General features: G+C 43.4%; 1 protein-coding gene across 2 annotated transcripts in view; it reads left to right on the forward strand.

The window, feature by feature from the left end:
* Positions 1–22,515, forward strand: part of TBC1D15 (TBC1 domain family member 15) — an 80,268-nt gene that overhangs the window by 52,428 nt on the left and 5,325 nt on the right. For both annotated transcript variants that reach the window (XM_034771549.1, XM_034771559.1), the window contains 2 exons: positions 7,405–7,504; positions 7,966–8,063. In XM_034771549.1, the coding sequence (XP_034627440.1) occupies positions 7,405–7,504; positions 7,966–8,063 (198 nt within the window). The remainder of the gene's footprint in view (positions 1–7,404; positions 7,505–7,965; positions 8,064–22,515) is intronic.

Genomic DNA, 22,515 nt, shown 5'->3' on the forward strand with positions numbered 1-22,515 from the left:
CACGAAAGCTTATGCTCCCAATACTTCTGTTAGTCTTAAAGGTGCCACAGGACCCTCTGTTTCTTTTTACAGATTCAGACTAACATGGCTACCCCTCTGATACATGTGAAGTAGGTGGCACTTGTTTATCTTCTCTTTTTAAAGATAGGAGGATCAAATGCCCATCATTGCCAGTCAGTCACTAGAGGTTTACAACATCTATGGACTGATAAAAGTACACCACCACTATAACCTTTCAGCTTCCAAGTCCTATTACAATATGGCCAGCTTCTAACTGGTGGTCTGTTACCCAAAAGTGCTCTATATATTTATCAATGTGTGTATATATACTCTAGCAACAGACAAAAATTGGGAAGTTTCCTGTTTTCTCCCTTATAATTTCTTCTGTTTGTTTATATGTATAATAAACATGTTTGGTCCTTGACACAGCATCTGATAGCTTTTGATGTTCTGGGAACACAAAGCTTCCAGAAAGCTTCCCCAGCTATGGGGAAATTCTCCTAATGTAAGAGGAGATCTTGGGTGACAGAGCCAGCATAGCCTTCTCTAAGGACCCCTGTTTCCGCTCTGAGTGCAGCTGTGATCTCTGTACACCAGAACATAGCCCTTTGGGAGGGCTTGCAGCCCTGAAGCTATTCTTAGTTGGGCTGATGGCCAAAATAGCCCCTGGTGGGCACCAAGATAAAGCTACCATTTTTCTTCTTTGAATAGTGTCCCAATGGGTGCTCCACTATAGGTGTGTTTGCGTTTCCTGAGATGGGGTTTGCCTGGTTCAGTCTGCTTTAGGAAGCGTCTCAGCTGCAAAGAATCCATCCTGATGACAGATGGGGAAAATCACATTGCCCAGAGGTGTGGAGATTATGCCAGCAGTTGAAACTGGTCCCGAAAAGATAGAGAACTGAGACTTAAACTTCTTCTAATGGAAGCAGCTCTCCAACTGCCTTCAGATCCGTGTCAAGACTCAGGACGGTGGGAATCCTCACCACAGCCCTCTACAGCCAAGGAAGGTGAGCCTAAGAAGATGCCTATGAGCCACTCACACAAGGCTTTTAAAGAGAGAGCCGTGAGTCCCCATAGTGAGCCCTGAACCAGCCGAAAACCACCAGTTCGTTTGGTATCATCGGTACTGACAGTACCAAAGCCATCCAAATGCGGAACCCAGAGCTAACGTGGTACCGTCCCAGAAGAACACGTTAGGCTACCTAAGGAGACTTTATCAATAATTATTTCAGCGTTGGAACAGGGAGACTGGTCCTCGGCCCTCTACCTCCAGGATACTTATTTCCATATTTCAATCATACCATCTCACAGATATCATCTCAAATTCACACTAGGGCAGGACCACTACCAGTGCAGAGAACTCCCTTTTGGCCTCTTGTTGGTTCACACAGTATTCTCCAAGGTCCTCTCTGTAGTGGCAACCCACCTACGCTCCCAGGGGATCATGATCTACCCTTACGTGGACAATTGTCTCCTCAGGGCACACTCCTTTGACAAAGCTCAGCAGGTTACCCATACAACTTCGGATTTATTCAGAAAACTAGGCCTACAAATCAATGTACAAAAATAGACATTAACCCTAGTATAGAGTTTAGAATTCATAGGAGCCGATCTCGACTCTATGCAAGTGAGAGCGCTCCTTCTATAACACAGATTGCTCAGTTTCTACACGTGTATAGAGACAGTGCAAACCAGCCTTCAGATATTGGCCAGACATTGCCTTCAGCTTCTGGGACACATGGCCATGGACACATTTGTGATAGCTCATGCCAGACTTCTTATGAAATGTCTCCAGTCATGGTTCAGTTTGGTTTACAGACTGAACAAAGATAGCCTAAACAAACCACTATCTCTACCCATCAAGATAAAACAATCTTTGAATTGGTGGAAGAACCCAGCAGATGTCTGCATGGTGATACCATTTGTGCAGCCTCCTCCTCCACCACTTCTCACCATCAACACATCCCTCATAGGGCGGGGTACACATCTCAACAACCTCACAGTACAGGGTAAATGGTCACCCTCAGAGATTGTCTTCACATCTACCTCCTCAAGCTCAGAGCAGTCAGGAATGCACGTGTTTCCTGCCACTGATCAGAGGCATGTACACACAGTCACAATGGACAACATAGCGTGCATGTACTACATAAATCATCAAGGGACTGCCAGATCGCCCTTCCTTTTTACGGAAGCACTAAAGCTGTGTTACCATATCAGCAGCCTACCTGCCAGGAGTGCACAACACAACAGCAGCAGTCTCGGCCGCAAGGTCCCACACAGTGATACTCCCAGGGCCCGCCTTTCATCAAGGCGCCGGCCCAGGGCAACATACTGAAGAGGGCGCAGTTTGATAACCCCTTCTCTCCCCATGACCTGCCCTGTCGACCAAGAGCCAGTTGGGCTGAAGGAGGGAGGCAGGCAGGCAGCCAACTAGGGGAAAGAAACGCAGCACTGCAGAGGGCAGATCCAAGCTGCAGCTTGACTAGGCACTCAGCCAGGTAACTCTGCGGGTGAGAGCAGGGATGGGTGTCTAGGGCTCCCCACTCTTCTGGGACAGAGGGCCCCCTAGAAGCCATGCCTGGAGTGGGGCTGGGCTGGAAGAGGCTCCCAATCTGATCTCTTTGAGCGGTGGAAGTTGGGGGAGGGAAGAAGGAGGGGTGTGTGCCCCAGCAGCTTGCCTCTGTGTCCAGGCTGGAGGGTTGGAGCAGCCTCCCTGCTATATAGGTTGTGATGGGGGTAGACATGCACTATCGTCCTCTAAGAGCCCCACACTTGTCCAGGAAAGGGCTTGCTCTTCCCCAGCACTTCCCACAGATAGGGGGGTGCACACTTATGCTGCAGAGCACCATGCTAACCAGGACACTGCAGCCTGCTCCCATCCCTTCCCTGCAGAGAGGGGACACATGCGAGGGGGCATGTGCAGGGTCACATTCCTCTCTCTCCCCCACCCCCAGTTTTCTACCAGGGTTTGCCTGCCAAGCCCCCCACCCCTGCCCACTTGCTGGAGCCTGGGACCAGGAGAGGCAAACAAACAGCAGGTAGGGATCATCTCTGCTCCCCTGGCTCAGAAGCTTCACTCGCTTGGTCCCAGGAGTGGGCTGCCTCCCCTAAGGCAGGCAGGCAGGTACACAGGAGATAAATGGGTGTGAGATCAGCTCCCCCATGTGCCTCTCCCCCCTCCATCTGAACAGGAGTGGGAATGGGCACCACAGTGGATAGGGGAGCAGCATGCTGACTCACTGCACTGTGCCTTATCCCAGGGAGGTTCCCAACACAGTGGTTCTGTAGTTTAGTTTTAATGGCAGATCAGCAATAAAGTAGGTGGTGCCTTTCTGCTGTGACCTCTTTGAAACCCATCTCCCTTTCTTTCAATCCTGATTGCCTATCCCCACCCTCAGGCTCTCTTATTTTAACTTTTTCCACTAGTTGTATTTATAAGTATACTGAAATTCCTTGGAGCAGGGCCTTGTCGAAGCTGTTGGGGAAAGTGCTTTGCACATTTCTATACCACATCAAGAATAAAGAAACTCCTTTCTTTATTCCCATCTCTGACTTAATCCCATATCTTGCAAGCCTCCTTCATCCCCTGGAAGTTACTGGGTTCCTGCTGTTAGTGTGAGGACAATGTGTGATTGTGACTTAAAGTTTCAGGCCCTTAAACTGGGAGATAACTCTAGTGGGGATAGGCTCTGCCCTCCATGCCTCCCTCCCGCCCCGCTTCTCAACCCTGCTGCTCTGGTGACTTACAAATAGGCTTGATGGAATGCATTTTTTATTTTATTACTGTACGTAATATCAGTTTATTTTTAAGCTTTTTTGTATGTTAATTTTTAATTTTCCACAGGTGTGGGAAATTATGGGGAAAGGTCAGATAATTTTTTTAATGTCAGAAGTTGAGATTTGAAGATTTCAAGCTTTAAAGCTGTTAAAACACAAATAGAGAAACAAGGTGGGTGAGGTAATATCTTTGTTTAGGCCAACTCTGGTTGGTAAGAGACAAGTTTTTGAGCTCCACAGACCTGGAGAAGAGCTCTGTGGGGTTTGGTTGGTGAAAAAGACAAGCTTTCAAAGTTGGGCCAATTAAATATATTACCTCACTGGCTTTGTGGCTCTCATATCTTGGTACCAACATGACTACAACAATACTGTAAAAACCACTAAGTGTCAATATCACATGTCAAGATATGCAAAATCTAAAACCAGAAATAATTTGTTGATTTAACTATTCATTCAGTAGTACATTAGTAACAATCTTAATTCAGAAGTTTATATTACTGAATTTTTACTCTAAGTTCTCATGCAGCATTTTTCTTGCTTTCCCTATCTGTAAATGTCAGTTATTACTAATGGAAATATTCTTAGGGGTTTGTGTGTGTGTGGTGAAATCAACAGCTAATTTCTAAATTATCTTGCAAAAAACCCTAGAGTTTTCAGGTGCCTAAGTATCCCCTGGAATCACGGTTAAAGCTGTCTTTCCCCCCCAAATCTGAAATGATGCCCTGGTGAGCCAGGAGTGGCCAGAGGGCTGCAGGAGTGCCATGGGCTCTGGCAAGATGCAGCCCCCTATGTGACAGCACGAAGCCTGCCTGAAGCACCAGGCACCAACAGCCACAGCATCACCACAGAAGTAAGGGTGGCATTACACCATTTACCATGCCACCCTTTACATCTGCACTGCTGCTGGCGGTGGCATTGCCTTCAGAGCTGGGCACCTTTCCAGCACCTGCCAGTATCAGGCTGCCCTGCCAGTGCTTAATTTGTGCCAGGGCTAAGCTCTGGCATCTCTTTCAACACTGGGGGAGGCAGTGGAGCCCAGAGGTGATGGGGGGGATGGGGGAAGCCCAGCGAGCCCGTGGGGGCCAAGAGTAATGGGGGGCGCCAAAATACGAGTTCGCTCAGGGTGCCATTTCCTCTAAGGCCAGCCCTGGATACTCCACAACATACTCCAGTAATGGGGTCATACCAATAATAGACTTGTTCACAACTAACCAGAGCAAGAAACGCTCGCAGTACTGCTCCAGAGCAGGCCTCGGACAGCACTCTTTGGGGGATGCTCTTCTCCTCTCATGGGACAAAGGCATTCTTTACACCATCCCCTGTTTCCTCTCTTGCTGAAAGTCCTGTTGAAAATAAAGAGAAAAAGAGCAAATGTCATAGTGATTGCTCCTACCTACCCAAGAGAGATGTGGTGCCCTTAACGGTCACAACTGGCAATGTATCCGATCACTCTTCAACCCACTCCTTACCTTCTCTCGCAGAACAAAGGCTGCAGTCTCCATCCCAGCCTATGGATACTACGGCTCAAAGCCTGGCTTCTTCATGGTTCCAGCATATAGAGATATCCTGCTCTGAGGAGTTACAGGAAGTGTTATTACACAGCAGGAAAGTGACTACCTGTCGTACTTACCTACAAAAGTGGCCAGATTTCAGATGTGGTGCCATCCTAGAGGAATTACCCAACATCGACTACTCTACCACTAGTCTTAGACTATTTACTGACTCTTAAGAAATCAGGAGCCTCTATTAGTTCACTAAAGGTACACTTGGCGGCAGTAGCAACTTTTCATCAACAGATAGAAGGGTACTCAGTTTTCTCACACCCAACTACAAAGAGGTTCCTTAAAGGCATAACAAACCTCTTTCTCCAACCCAGACATTCTACCCCACCATAGGACTTTAGTATTAAAAGGGTTGACCAGATTGCTCTTCAAACCTATGGCCGCTTGTTCAGTAACGCACCTTTCATTGAACATGGCCTTTCTAGTCACCATCACCTCAGCGAGTAGAATAGGGGAGATAGTGGCTTTATGGCGCAACTCTTTACAGTGTTCTTTCCTGACAGTCATGCTCCAACCACACCCAAAGTTCACCTCAAGGTGACTTCCACCTTTCACATGAATCAACACATTCATCTCCCTACCTTTTATCCTAAACCTCACCAGGATAATAGAGAAACCATTCTACACACACTTGACATAAGGAGAACCTTGGCTTTCTATTTGGACAGGACAGAGGCCTTTAGGAAATCTCATAAGCTCTTCCTCTCCATTGCGGATAGGTCTAAAGGCATTGTGATTTCAGCCCAGAGACTATCTGAATGTGTCTCGAACTACATCAAACTCTGTTATCAGGCTTGCAATTTAGTACCTCCATCTACAATCCATACACACCCTACAAGATCGGTTTCCTCCTCAGTCACCTTCTTCAAGCATGTCCCTATCCTGGAAATCTGCAGAGCAGCTACATGAGCATCTGCACACACCTTTGCAAAACATTATGCCATCATGGGGGACTCTGATGCCGATGCTAAATTCAGCTATGCAGTATTATCATTCATAGCAAACATGACTCCGAAGCCCCAGCTTCCCATTTGGGATACTGGTTGGGAGTCACCTTCAGTGAGGCACTCCTAGGAACAATACTTGAAGAAGAAGAGGAAGTTACTCATCTTGTGCTGTAACAATGCTTCTTTGAGATGTGTGTCCCTATGGGTGCTCCACGACCCACTCTCCTCCCCTCTACTTTGGAGTTCTCATTATTGACTCTGTAGGTAGAGAAGAAACTGAGGAGGGTTCGCCTGCACAATGCTGGTTAGCCTCATGGCAGAGCATGGGGGTGCACAGCCCATCTGTGGACCGAACAGACACTGCTACCAAAGTTCAACTATCAGCAGTGCAGGGATGCAAACATACCTAGTGTGGAACACCCATCTTGAAGAACCATCATTACTGCACCAGGTGAGTAAATTCCTCTTCTGTCCTGCTGGATTGGGCACAGCAGTGATGGAATTGAGGGTCTGGTCCATAAAGAATGACTGTTATTGCATATATGATATACTGCAAAAATGAATTTTTTACATGCCCCAGCTCTTGTAAGGTAATATAATTTTTACAGTTTTTATTAATTTAAACAAGTGCTCATTTCCAAGAACAACTTTGTATATGCGATGTTGTGAAACACAAATACAATGGTTTAGAATAAAATACTCTCAGTTGTCCTCTGATAATATTTTAATAATTTTCTCTAGTCTGTCTATTCCTGCCTACAACTCTCTAGCTCCAATTTGGAGGCAGATGAATTTATTCACTCCAAATCTTGTATCCAAGTTGCAGTGTAAGTATGATTATGGAAGATTAAGTACAAATATCCCTGAGCCAGAGACACAGTTCATTGTTTATTGCTTTAAGCTTCCAATTGAAGGCAAAAATTTACCCAAACTTGGCTCCATCCTTTTAAACGCTTAGTATGTGAAACAGTTAAAGGGTCTGACCTTCTGTTACCAGGACAATGAATTTAACTTGCATGTAAACTAATAATAGTTTTGTGGTTTATAACAGTATTTGACCTAGTGAACTATTTACCAGTATCAATACCTGACAGAGTGCTAAATTATTTCCCATCAAGCACGAGAACTTTGAGGAACAAATGCAGGGTATGAAGACACAGCTAATTCAACTGAGTACTTTGCTTCGCTTGCTAGACAGTGGATTTTGCAGTTACTTAGGTATGTGTAATAACTCAAACAACTTTTTACTTTTAGAGAGAGATGCATAGACATTCTAACGGGCCCTTACACACTTTTCCAACATGAATCTGTTACATTATTAATGCAGGACTGCCGCATACTAATAATTTGGCTTTAGTACAATGCCTTTGAAAGAAAAGAAACTTACTGTTTTATTTCTCTGAGCCCTAGAGTGCAGAGTCCTTAATGTATCACTAGGTACGCTGTTGTCCTAAATGAACAATAAATATTCAAATTAAAAACATTTAATAGTTTTTTTAATTGGTTTTCATGGATAGCAAAATATAACAGAACTATGTCATGCCATTGATATTTAAGCAGTACTTCTCACTGATTTTATTGGAGACTTAGTTTTACAAATTGATGGCAGGATAACAGCCCTATAAGATGCATATTTTCTTTGTTTGATATTCATAAGAAATGTGACATTCTTTTCCTAGAATCTCAAGACTCTGGATACCTTTATTTTTGCTTCCGATGGCTTCTGATCCGATTTAAAAGAGAATTTAGCTTTCAAGATATTCTTCGATTATGGGAGGTAAGAACATAGTTATTTATGGAAGATGTTTGAAAGCAAAATCAAAGGCAGTGTAGTAAAACAATGGGATAAATCTGACATGATGGGGACAAACTAGTACAGCTTTTGCAGATAAATTGTGCCTCTCTAACCTATAAGAAGACTTTTAAAGTTACTGTAATATTGGAGTGATATGATGGATATAATTTACTTGACTTTTCAAAAAGTATTTGACGAGATCCATCAGAAAAGACCCTTAAGGAAAATAACCACTGATGCTCTGGTAATGCTCAGGTCAGGGTTGAAAAACTGGTTAGGTTATAGGAAACAGCCAAAATAAATGGCTGCGTCTCAGAAAGGTGAAAAGTCTATTGGGGCATTCCCAGGATTGGTACTGGGGTTAAACGTGTTCCATCTTTTTATAAATGACATGTCTGATGAAGTGAATAGTGAGACAAGGAAACTTCTTTCAACACAAAACTAACTAATCCACTAATCCAAGTGGAGGGGGTTGTAAAATACTGTTGGGGGATCTAATCAGTCTGGGTAATTGGGCTGCACAATGCCAGAAATATGTACATTAATATAAGACAATGCTTACTGGAAAAATGGAAATACTGATGGACTCTGAGTGAGTAGAATACTATTGTGGGCTGAGTTAGTCTAGGAATTATCCTGATGATGCCAATTAAACAAATTAAAATCTTGAATATAATTTTTAAAAGTGAGAAATACAAAATAAAATACAACACCACATTAAATGTTAGCATGATCTTACCCCAAATATATAATCAACTTACTTCAAAAAGGGAATAGTAGATAATAGAAAAGGTCCAGACCGTATAAATAAAATAGCTCAATTAATGGCACAAAGCAGAAGGGTGGGCAATAGAAAGATATTAAATAAAACTGAATAATTGGCCTGAAACAGAAAAAAAATGGAGACAGCCAGATTGAGGTATATACAATTATTATTACAATAAAAACTGATTTGACACTTTTTTAATTCACTTTATCCCATAAATGAAAAAGGGGTCATTCAAAGAAATGGAAGGGCAGTAAATTTAAAACTGCAAAGAGGAAATAATTTTTAGCCAATGTAAAGTCAGCCTATGGAGTTTTCTGCCTTAAGAGGTTATTGAGGCAAATAGTTCATCAGAATTTCAAATGATTAGATAACTTTATAAATAACATTTACTAATGAACCACAATTCACAAATACAAAAGAATTTAGCCTATTATTTCATGGCATAAGGTGATCACAAAAGAGGAGTTTGGAAGTAGTTTTTTCCACCCTCTTTCCTTTTCCCTTCCCAATGGTGTAACACTATACGCTGGCAATTTTATGTTTTTTTTTGAGGTTCCTCACCCCACCATTTTTGAAGCATCTGCTGAGCAAGTTACCAGACAGTGGACCAATACATTGTTCTGATGTAGCAGTTTTACATTTTGTCTCTCTCATATTTGGTGTTTTTTTTTTTTAATATCCTCAATAACATCTTCATTAAGTTGTGTGCTATGAGCACAGTACAGCACTGCTATCGTTTTCTTTCAGTGTGTTGTACTGTGCACAAAGAAGCTGTAAGATCAGACCCTCAAAATTTAATCGGGAGAAATCTAGTTCAGGATAACGCCATTTTGAGCACTGTTGATTCCGAATGAACTATATAAACGTACAGATATTTCTAAAAAGTCTATAAAGGAATCTGAAACTCGGTAATACTAATTATTGGTTTGACATTTTATGTCAGTTTTGTATAACATCTCTATATCCTATCTAAATATTAAGAGAGAGTGTGTGTGTGTGTGTGTATATATATATATATATATATACAGACACTTTAATTTTCTGTACTGATTGTTTTTTGCTATTCTAAACCCTTTCAACTAATGAATAAAGTGTCCTGGAGGTGACACTTTCTGCTCTGTATTCCTTTTAACATGCTGCTAGATCTCTGTTAATAGTAACTAGACCTGTTATATTAGTGATTATATTATATATAATGATTAAGACCCTGAATCGTGGGATGATCTTCAAATAATTGCGGCGGAGTTGCGGACAAGACATGCAAAATCGCGGAAAAGTAATAACACTGCTCTACAGCCAAAATGCTTCTGAAATAAATGTAGTAAAACTTTACTAATTCTGGGTCACTGAGAACAAAAATGATGCTTAAAATTGTTGATTGGCTCTAGTTTTCAAGATATGCTATTGGGTCAGTATATATGACCCTTGACTTGAGAATGGCAGAGGATAAGTGAGTTATAAAGGGAAGGGATCTCAATTTAAACCAGAAATGACTAAAATACATATTTGACTGGATCTATGAATAAATCTATGACTGGGTTTGGACAGTACTTGCTTTTTAGGCAAAACAATGAATGATGCAATCTGAAGCTGGTATTGCGTCATACATTATATGAATTGCATCATGTTATTCCTAGAAGTCATGGATGATGCAATCATGACGAAGCTTACATCACTCTGCTGAACAAATTGCCCTATATCAGCTCTAGAAATCGTGCTCTTATTTGTCAGTGTTTGATTTTGCAAAGGGACACATTTCTGTTTAGCCAAAGTGAGCAGAGATGCCTTGTACTTGTGTGAACAGTGCAGATAACTTCTGCTATGTTTGTGGTGAAGTGACTTTTGCATCACAAAAGCGCAGTATAACCACTATGGTTAAGAAAGCCTATCACCTTTCTTTTGGCTGCAAAATTGGAGATCAGGACAAGAGGTGGGCCCCACACATATGCTGCAACACTTGTGCAATAAATCTTCGCCAGGGGTTGAACAGGAAAAGGAAATGATTTTGCAGTGCCAATGATTTGGAGAGAGCCAACATATCATACCAGCAATTGTTACTTCTCCATGGTGCCTCCAGTTGGGAAAGGTGTGTCAAAGAAGAAAAAGTGGACTGTGCATTATCCAAACATTCCATCAGCTATACGCCCAGTACCCCACGGAGAAGGACTGCCAGTTCCTGATGCACCAGAATCATTCTCACTTGAGTCAGACGAGGAAGAGGATGAAACTTCTGGTCCTGAACCAGCATTGTCACAGGACCCACATTTTCTCCCATCCTCCTCCTCTGAACCACACCTCATAAGACAAGGTGAACTGAATGACCTTGTCAGGGATTTGGAACTACCCAAGAGTAAGGCAGAGCTGTTGGGCTCCAGACTACAGCAGTGGAATCTCCTGGCAGGTGATGTTAGGGTTTCCATGTTCCGTGACCGTCAAAAGGATCTTGTCCCATTCTTCTTCATGGAAGGTGATCTTGTAGCCTGCAACAACATTGATGGTGTGATGGCAGCCCTCAACATCGTTCACGATCCAGATGAGTGGAGACTGTTCATTGATTCATCGAAGACGAGTCTTAAAGCTGTTTTACTGCATAATGGCAGTGTTTTGCCATCAATTCCAGTTGGTCATGCAGTCCATATGAAGGAAACCTATGACAACATGAAACAACTTTTGAGGTGCATAAACTATGACCAACATCAGTGGCCGCTTTCTGGTGATTTGAAGGTTGTTGCTCTCTTGCTTGGTCTGCAGACTGGATACACAATGTACTGCTGTTTTCTCTGCAAATGGGATAGTCGTGCAAGAGATTCCCACTACATCAAGAAAGATTGGCCACTCCGACAGTCATTGGAGCCTGGGAGGAAAAGTGTTCAGCATCCACCACTTGTTGAATCAAGGAAGATTTTGTTACCACCCTTACACATCAAGCTGGGTCTGATGAAGAACTTTGTCAAGGCCATTGACAAAACACAAGCAGCTTTCAAGTACCTCCATGGAAAATTTCCAAGGTTAAGTGAAGCTAAGATAAAGGAAGGTGTCTTTGTTGGTCCTCAGATTCATGAACTTCTTCGAGATGATGCATTTGACCACGCACTGCGTGGCAAGAAAAAGACAGCATGGAAAACCTTCCAGTTCGTGGCAATAATTTTTCTCGGAAACAGCAAGGCAGACAACTACAGGTTGTTGGTGGAAAACCTCCTCAAGGCATACAAAAGCCTTGGTTGCAACATGTCTCTAAAGATACATTTTTTTGCACTCTCATCTAGATTTTTTTCCACCGAACTGCCCATCAATGGAGCCCATCAATGCTTGCAGACTATTGCTGGACAGTGACAAGAGATGCTCCATTTAATGAATACAAGAGACAAGCCAAGAAGCGCCGAGTAGACACTGAATAGGACTAAACTATGTACAGAATAGTTTTTTGCCTTTTGTTTCATAATAAATTTTATTTATAGAACCCTTTTGCTGATTTTTAAAGTGTTACATAAACAGGACAGGTGAAATATTATCATGTAAAGCAACCATAAACGCATGAAAAGACCTAGGTTTACAATTTATGATTAAAACTCTACGATCTACACAATATACATAGACATAAAATGTAAAAACTTAAATATCTTAGAAACAGTAGCCGATCAGCTGTTGTATTTGAATTCAGCACATCAAAATACATAATAAATAGCACATTTTATCTCTGAAGCAGACGACTTCTCAAAAATTGTAGAGCAGTGTAATGGACCTTTATTAATAGCAGTAATTTGGAAAAGCCACAGTAGATGTATTTGTTTAAGAAAAATTTGCTGGAACGATATAAAAACTCAACTATTATGTTATGCCTTCAAATTTTTTTTGATAACCAGACAATTTGGTGCAGCTACAGGGCCATGATCAGGGCAGGGCATGTGGGACGGCCATCCAGGGTGCAAAGCTGGGGGCAGAGAGGAGCACAGGGGTGGTAGAAAAATGATGAAAAAAACAGTAGGGGATAGAGCCCTGCAACGGGCGTGGTATTGCTCCCTTTGCTTCTGCGCTGCTGCTGTTGGCACCACTGCCTGCAGAACTGGGTATCTGGCCAGCGGCAGCACAGAAGGTAAGAATGGCAATACCATGCCCATTGCAGGGCTCTGCCCCCTACTGTTTTTTAGCCATTTTTCCACACCGTTTCCCGACCACCGTCTCCAGTATGCACCCTGGCTGGCTGTCCCGCCCTGGTTAGGGCCCTACCCAAAACTCTCCAAGATTATTTAATGTACTAGTGGGGGGGAAAGTGTGTGTTGCAAACCTCAAAATGTACGTAAAATTGTGGACTGTGCGAAGTACGCTAATTTAAAGCAAAATTACTGTGAAAGCCTAATACTTTGGAATCCACAATTTCTGCAATATTGCAAATGAATTAGGACTTTAATAATAATAATACCATGGAAATTAGAGTATACTGAAGATGGGTGGGCAATGATTTGATTGCTAGCAACATCCTTGCGTAGCAGTCAATGTGTGTTTATTTTATAGTGTGAGAACAGCAGAGCTAAAAGAAAATTAGCACAGTAGTGGACTCTGCATGCAATTCACTTTGATACAGTTTATAATATTTATCAACCCTTTCACATTTTCTTTTTAAAGAAAGGATTGAGGTTAATTACAAAAAGGAATATCAGATATTTGAAATAAATTCTTAATCTGTCATGGCTTAGTGAAATGAAACTTTCAAGGGTAATTGCATTGTAATTAAACATTTTTAATTGATTTTGGTTTAGATATCACTCAGATTTATGCAGTTCTAGTGAAGGACTGTGTGCATTGCAGTGACAATTGTGCAAGAATAAAATAGACTATTCTTTTAGCTTCAATAGCAGTGACCCTGAATCTTAAATAGAGTAGAAACTATAATTGTGCTAGCTAGGATAGAAATTACTTCTAATATCAAACCCCTGGCATCAAAGCACAAACAGAGCACCAGGCGGTTTCACAAAGGAATTGCTTATGCCTTTTCCCTGCTACCAGTCTTCTCTTCCCACCAAAATATAGTATTGTTTAACTGGCCTAGTAAATGTCTGCCTTCTGTGTGGTATTTGCTTTAGGACTTTATTGATTTCTGGACACAACAGCATAAAACTAATGATCCATTATAACAATTCCCATGTTCCTGTATAGAGCTGAATATCCTTCATAAAACTTGTCACAGCATATAAGTGAGTTCTATATGGTAGTAAAATTAAATGCAACAGGTGTTTACAGCAATTTGAAAGGTCTGCTGTAACTCTGAATTGGCTATGAGTTTAAGGCTGACAGTCTCTCCTTACTTTAAATGCTTCAAGATCACCTTATAACCGTGGAGTAAACCTATTTTTTCATGCTCCTGTAGTAACTAAATACAGTAGGTTGAGTGAGAGTTATTTCTTGAACTAGTCAAGTAAAGCATACTGTGCAAAAATATTTTAACATGTAATAGAATAGTGTGAAAGGGCATTCAACACCAAAGTACTACTTCTTTCCATTCTTACTGTGTAATTCTAATAATTAAGCAACTGCTTCAGAGTAAGCTGGAAGAGAGTACACATCTTTCTAAAACTTTTGGAATGGGATAGAGCTAACAAGCGGTCTTTTCAAATTGACTGATGTATATATGTATACATTTTTTATAGAAAAGTTTGTTAGTTACACCTGAGTACATTGTTTCAGTGTTTACCAGTATAATATTGGAATGTTCTCATCTTGCATTTGCATACAAAATGGAAATATTGTAAAAAAAAGTCACAAAAATCATAAAAAACAAAACAAAAAAACCCTGTATACACCATCCTTTATAATTAGCATTTGTTTGATACAAATTAAATGTTATCAGTTTAAGATGTGTAGAAAATTCCGATTAAAAATGTGAAAGTAGTTCTATTTATGTTTTGAGAGTAGTATATTTTATCTTAGAAATGCTGGGTGCAGGACATTAGTTCATGAATCAATAGCTTCATGTGCTATAGGAAGAAAGAATAAATGGTAAATAGTGGTGTCCCCCAGGGATCTGTACTGGGACACTGCTGTTCAACGTATTCATAAATGATCTGGAAAAAGAGGTAAACAATGAGGTCACAAAATTTGTAGATACAAAATTACTCAAGATCATTAAGCCCCAAGCAAACTGTGAAGAGTTACAGAGGGATCTCACAAAACTGGGTGACTGGGCAACAAAATGGCAGATGAAATTCAGTGTTGATAAATGCAAATTAATGTACAATGGAAAACATCATCCCAATTATCCATACAAAATGAGGGATTTAAATTACCGTATATACTCGTTCATAAGCCGAATTTTTTTTAGTAAAAAAGGGAAGCACCAGAGAAGGCGGTCGGCTTATGAACGGGTATAGGGAGGGAGAGGTGGGACACAGCCCCTCCCCCCCAACAGAGGGAGCAAGGAGAGGCAGCACAGCCAGCGGGGCCAGAGTCTCTCCATTTCTGGCCACGCTGCTCTCCCCCCCAGCCTCCAAAGCAGCTGCAGCTCTGGGGTTGGCAGGCTGCAGAGCAGGCTGTGGCCGTGCCGCCTGGCCCGCCGGAGCACAACGGCCCAGCCTGCTGGAACATGCTGTGGCCGTACCGCCCGGTCTGGCCCGCCAGAGCAGGCTGCAGCCGCGCTGCCCCGCCTGCCGGAACAGCTCCAGCCAGGTCCAAGACATTCTCCCCAGATAAGGTGGGAAGGGATGGGATGGGGAGAGTGTGGGGGTCCCAGGCTAGGGGTGGGGTCATGTGGGAGGTGGTCACAGGGGTTACTCCCTTGACTCCCAGCTTCTCCCCCCCTCCAAAAAAATTTCCCCACCAGTTGCTGTCCCAGCCCGTCAGGGTAAGCAGCTGGCGCACCGGGACACTTTGTTTACTTAGGTTTACCTCCGTGCCTTCGGACGCTTGAGGTAAACAAACCATCTCGGCCCACCAGCCGCTTATACTGATGGCCTGGGAGCCAAAGTTTGCTGACCCCTGAATTATAGGGTTGGCTTATGAATGGGTTATAAAAATTTTCCATTTTTTACTTATCCATCTAGGGAGCGGAGGGTGGGGGGAGTTATCTTATAAACGAACAGTCTTATGATCGAGTATATACAATATTTTATACCACTCAAGAGATCTTGGCGTCATCGTGGATAGGTCTCTGAAAACACGTGCTCAATGTGCAGCAGCTGTCAAAAAAGCTAACAGAATGGTAGGAACCATTAGGAAAGGGATAGATAATAAAACATTAAGTGTCATAATTCCACTATATAAATCCATGGTACATCCACACCTTAAATACTATGTGCAGTTCTGGTCACCCCATCTCAAAAAAGATATATTAGAAATGGAAGACGTACCAAAACTTCCTAACTGTCAGAGTGGTTAAGCACTGGAATAAATTGCCTAGGGAGGTTGTGGAATCTCCATCATTGGGGATTTTTAAGAGCAGGTTGGACAAACATCCGTCGGGGATGGTCTAGATAATACTTAGTCCTGGCTTGAGTGCAAGGGACTGGACTAGATGACCTCTCGAGGTCCCTTCCAGTTCTATGATTCTAAGAAGGGCAACAAAAGTGATCAGGGATATGGAACAGCTTCCATATGCGGAGAGATTAAAAAAACTGGAACTTTTCAGTTTGGAAAAGAGATGACTAAGGAGATGGGGGGATATGATAGAGGCCTATAAAGTCATGAACAGTGTGGAGAAAGTGAATTAGGAAGTGTTATTTCTTCTTCGAGCGCTTGATCATGTCCATTCCATATTAGGGGTGTGTGCTCACCACATGCACTGGCCGGAAGTTTTTCCCTCAGCAGTATCCTTAAGGGACTGGCACTGGCGCCCTCTGGAGTGGCCTGGCACGGTATAAGGGGGCACTGCCAGCTCCCCGCACCATCAGTTCCTTCTTCTCACCAATGACAGTACTGCAACGTCTGTTGCTTCAGCTAGCGTTATTTCATTCTCTGTTGCGAACTTTGAAATCCTGTAAAATAGTTTTTTATAGTTAGTAGTTTTCTTAGTTACCCTTAGTAGTAGTTCTCGAACTCTTTGTTAGTCCCAGACGGGGGTTGCATTTAAGCCCTGCGATTGCTGCAAACGGCCAATGTCCATCGGTGCTCCACATACCAGCTGCCTAAGGTGCTTAGACGAAGGGCACATAAGTGACAAGTGCCATATTTTCAAGTCCTTCAAACCTAGGACAAAAGGAGCTCAATATCCATCGAAGAGCACTCCTAATGGAGTCAGCATTCGCACCAGCGTGCGGTCCAACTCCACACCGAGCACCGTGGCCTCCATGCGTAGTGCTCCCCCGGCGCCATCCACAAGCCAGCACCGGTCTCCCTCCACAGCTCCTGTCAAGAAACCGAATAAGACTTTGAGGGGAAGATCTCCTACCTCCCACAAGGGAAAGGAAAGGAAAGGGCAGGGAGAACCAAGACCCATGTAGGGCAGCTCAATATCCCCCTCAGGAAGTCGGGCCCCAGCTCAAGTCGAGTGGTGCAGCCCATCCTATGCCTTGCCTGCGACTCCAGATAGCGGTGCAGGCCACTACCAGCTTCAGGTGCCGTTGCTGCCTGAAGCCCTTCAAGCAGATTAGGAGATCCTGATGCTCCCGGTGACGCCCTCACTGGCTCCCGCAGTACCCTGGTCTCGGGGAAAACCCGCATTGGGACCTATGCATGTGTCCTCGCCACAGCGATATCGTTCCCCATTGAGAGGGATGTTCTGCCAGCGTTCGCCTGCCCGCAGCCGCCACCCCTCAGGACTGGAGAGGCAGACTCAGCAGAGCCCTCTTCAGTCCCCAAACCGGTGGCACTGATCATGGGATGCGAGGTGTACTTCACCAGTAGATTGGCGCAGAACCTCTGAGGCATGCACCACCCGTCAAGAACTCTGGGACCAGCCCCCAAGCATCTTCAAGGGTCCAGGACTGATCGGACACCAGAGACTGCCAATTGCCAGGCTGTCATCGCCCATCTCCAAAATGAAGGTCACCCTACTCAGGACGATCCTCCCGGCAACTGGCCCATAGTAGCTCCTGTTCCCATTTGATGCAATAGTACTCTTGGGGGTTCACCCAACCTTCCCATACTGCCTGATTGGTGTTGGGAGCCTCAGAGAGGCCAGCGGCCTCGGTATACCGTCCCCCTCAGATGCTTGAGACTTCAGGGGGTAGAACCCCACAGGTCCAGGAGGACCCGGGGAGGAAGTTGCTGAACCACCAATGGACATGAAAGAGTGGTGGGCAACCTGCGACCCGTCAGGCTAATCAGCTGGTGGGCGCCAGATAGTTTGTTTACCTTTGCACGGTTGCCCACAGCTCCCAGTGGCCGCAGTTCGCTCTTCCTGGTCAATGGGAGCTGCGGGAAGTGGTGCAGGCCGCAGGGATGTTCTGGCTGCCACTTCCCGCATTTCCCATTGGCTGGGAATGGCGAATCGCAGCCCCTGGGAGCTGCAGTCGGCCGTGCAAATGTAAACAAACTGGTGGCCCGCCAGGGGATTAGCCTAATGGGCCGCGGGTTACCCACCACTGATGTGGAGGCTCCCACGGCGTTGTCCTCGTCCTCATCGTCGCCAGATGAGGTTATCACGGGGCCTCCTCTCCCAGTTCCTCAGGATGACACCAAGGCGCACCAGGGACTTTTGAAGAGGGTCGCTTCTAATCTTGGGCTTAAGGCAGAGGAATTGGAGGAGCCCTTGGACTCTGTTTGATGTCCTATGCTCCTTTGCTCCTGCCAGGGTGGCTCTGTCCTTTCCAAGATCACTGATGCCCTGTGGCAGACCCCGTCTTCCCTGACCCCATCTCTAAAAGGGACAAACGCAAGTACTTTGTGCCAACCAAGGGGCATGAGTACTTATACTTCTACCCAACCCCCAATTCTCTTGTGGTCAAGACAGTTAACCACGAGAAGCAGAGACAACCTGAGACCACCCCCAAAAAAATAAGACTCCAAGAGGCTGGATCTTTTTGGACATAAGGTTTATTAGTATCCCGCTGCCTAGGGAGGGAGAACGGCCACCGCCTGGCACCGCGGGCCGCCCTCCTCCTCTCCCTACCACCCAACTGAGTCCTGCCTGCTCGGGGCCAGGCCGGACTCTCACTCACCTTGGCCCTGCGCTTCCCCTGCGTCTCCTGGGCCTCCCTCCAGCACTTGTGGAGGGAGAAGGAATGGTGAGCCTGGGGAAGAGGTGGGGATTCGGGGAGGGAGCCAATCGGGGGAGGAGGGGGTGGAGTCGGAGCGGGGAGGGGGGGTGCGAGCACTTCCGGGCTCCAGCGCATTTCCTTGTGGAGGAAGGGTTCCCCCCCCCCAATGCCCACTTGGGTGATCTGGTCACCCTATCACCATCATTTCAAGGTATTGCAAAACATGGGCAATGATCCTCTTTGATACTTGGGCAGGGATGACTGGAGCTAGGAATTCTTCACTCTATTTGAAGGGGTGTGATGGGAATTTTATTATGGAGCTCTCTTCTGGTTCTTTTCAGCCCTGGATGTTCTGCAGAGGAATTTCCTCAGGACTTCTAAGTGCTTCCCTCCTAGGTTCCTTAAAATTTCTGCTTCATTAATAATTAGTAGCACAACTGATGAAAACTAGACCTGAGGCCTGTAAGGATAGAAAATCTAAACTGTTTTCATTATTTGTATTAAAGCATGAATTTGGAATTGGGAGAAAAGGCAGCGAAACTTAATTTATAGAAAAAACAAGCAAAATAACTATAAAATGGACATGCTGTGACCTGTAGAAAAAGGTTTGAGTAGAGCCACTCATAATGTCAATGAAATATTTTATCTTTAAATGAAAATCTGTATCAGAAAAGAACAGTCACAGTCACCCTGCCAAATGCCAACTGGATGAATTTTTCTGAAAAATACATTTGCTAAGGTAACTAAGTTCCCAGAAAGATAATTTAGGTCAATCAGTTGCAGCTCTGGAATTGGTAATAAATTGATTTAAGTTGTAGAAAGACAGCCGTGTTAAATGACTTATCAAATAAAATTTTCAAACATTTGAAGGAAAATAGAAGAAGCATTTTTTTGTAATGTACAGTACAGCCTTCAAGAGGGTTTAGTGCATGCTTCTCACAGGAGTGCACTTATAACACTTGAGATTGAGAAGAGATAAATGTAGTACTGTATGCCCATCTCATTAAATATAGCTTGCAAGATATTAGCTAACGTGGAACTTTAGGGATTTGAGGCAGTCTTACTGGAAATAACACATTAATCTGTTTGTAATAATAAAAAATTCAGACAACGATGAAAGATTACTTACCAGTATTGAGCTTTCAAAATATATTGCCTCTTCACTTTCCCACTGTAAGCGTCATTTGCTAGGCTTTATTATCAGAGCCATTTTAAAGTAATGTAGACACTGTCCTACAGTTCAGATGTTCCAACATGGTTATAAAAGGTACTAGCCCATAACCACCTTTGGTTCCTCCCTGCCTCTTCTAAACTAGTTGTACAAATCTGAAGAAGTAGGGAAGGAAAGGAGATCAGTGTGGCTGTGCAAAGAAAATATGTTTAAAGAATTCCATATGCAAGTAATTTTTCCCCAACCTAAAATTACCTATGCAGATCTACACTACCAGAGATGAATAAGTGGCAACATTGCTCAGGAAATACTACTTGAAAAGTGGTTAGCTGATTAAAAAGTGGAGGATTACTTCACTGAAATGAGTATTCAGTTTGGCTCCAGTTAATGAAACAGTAATATTAGAGTAAAAGTGAGTTGAGCAGCAATCTGACAAAGATCTATGATAAATACATTTGCAGAGATAAATCTTGGAAGTGGTTGCTGTTCTGGCAGAATGAGCTTCATGTGTCTCTAGTGCTGATTTAAATGTAAAACTTCAATTATTTAAATAATCTCAGGGCAGAAATTGCTTCACCTTAGACTTTTTGCCAAAAACCTCCAACTAGGATGATTTCCAGAAGGGTTTGGTGGTGTTGCATAATACTCTTTGATGCAAAGGATTTTGTGCTCTGCATAACATATCTCAGAATTGCTGTGCTGCTTTGTGTATTAAAGAAACAAACATCCCAAACTAACTGGAAGACATGATTACATTCAGATAAAATTCAGAAACCACTTAGGGAAACTCCATTTTTCTGTATCATTGTTCCAATTCCAATTGGAACAAAGGAAAGGAGAACACATATGTGGTAGTTGTGTTGTCTTTGAGAACTTGGATCTCTTTTCCTGTGGTTTATGGGAAGAGAGCTGTGTAGCGGCAACCTGATACCCAAAATGCCCTCTTTCAGCTTCCAACCCCCCCTCCCCGTTTTTACCAGATGGGCTTCTTATCCTGTCCTCCTATAAGCTGGGAGTGGCTAGCATCCCTGTGAGGAAGATACTACTAAATCAACTTGTACCTTATAGTCCCAGGGTGTTGGGTGTTCATAAATTTAGGATGCGCTCACCCAGTACTGATCTTTTCAAAGGGAGTCACGGAGGTACATGAGGCTGTTAAATAAGAATAAATAATAAAGGAAGTAGTAAAAAGTAACCTGTCTCTAGCTGAAATCTTCTTGCCATCAAGGCTGCTTCCTAGAACTCCAGAAAAAGTCAGGAGGATTGATGCACTGGGATTGGAGGGTGATTTATTGTAAACATTATCTGTTGCCTAGAAGATGAATTTATTTTGGTTGCCCTAGACTCTGAAATAGAGCAGTTAACTTAGAATTTTAATCACATTCCTTTAGGGGAATTTTCTTTGAACAACAAATCATCTAGTTAGGAAAAAACCTACAACACTGTCACTAGAAGTGGTTGGCTACTAGTGCCGAAGGTGGTGAAAACTGAGTGTTGATCCCACTCCAAATGGGAACATGAGTTAGGAATGGTCAGAACTGACTTCAGCGAACTACGTATGATCCTATTTTAGTGAGAGGTGGAAATAGTTACCTTCAAATCTGAGTGCCCTGAATCAATCATGATTTAAATTGAGGACTTTCATTGACACCTGCTTTTCATTGCAGTGTGTAGCTACACATACCCTACATGCCACTGCAAAAGGTGTACCGTGTAGAACATGGCCTTTGTCCATTGACAGTTTCTCAGGAGAGAATCCCAGAAAAGTCATAGTTTGTAGGCCTTCAATTCCTAGGGCCCAGTGGGTTCCCATAAACTGCATGAAGAAAGAAAATGGGATAATTGGTCTCCAAAGACATGGAGAAAAAAAATTAATATAAATGGATTGCTGCAGAGTTCTTTGGCGAGATCAGAATTACTGCACTCCAGAGAATGAAGCAGTTGCTGGAATCAGAGGAGCAGAACATCACATCCTTTGCTTGTTCTGCTGACTCTTAACACGATGAACACTTTTGAGGCTCTTTGTTTGCTCTGAGAGTTGTACAAAATTGGACTCCTGACTGTTGCGGAGTACTGCTGCTTATACCTAAATGAGAACATTTACTTTCTAAATGTAGATTGGGAAAATCTTAGACACAGAACTCTTGTGTGTTTTTCTCTAGTCATCTAAGTTATTGTAGTAAAAAATCACTTGTTTTTCCTGTAATACAGCAAAAGGATATTTTTGGAATATATAGAAAATCAGGGCTGGAAGGGACCTCAGGAGGTAATCTATTCCAACCCCCTACTCAAAGCAGGACCAATCCCCAGACAGATTTTTGAACTCACAACCCTGGGTTTAGCAGGCCAATGCTCAAACCACTGAGC

Source organism: Trachemys scripta, chromosome 1 (assembly GCF_013100865.1).
Source record: "Trachemys scripta elegans isolate TJP31775 chromosome 1, CAS_Tse_1.0, whole genome shotgun sequence".
NCBI lineage: Eukaryota > Metazoa > Chordata > Testudines > Emydidae > Trachemys > Trachemys scripta.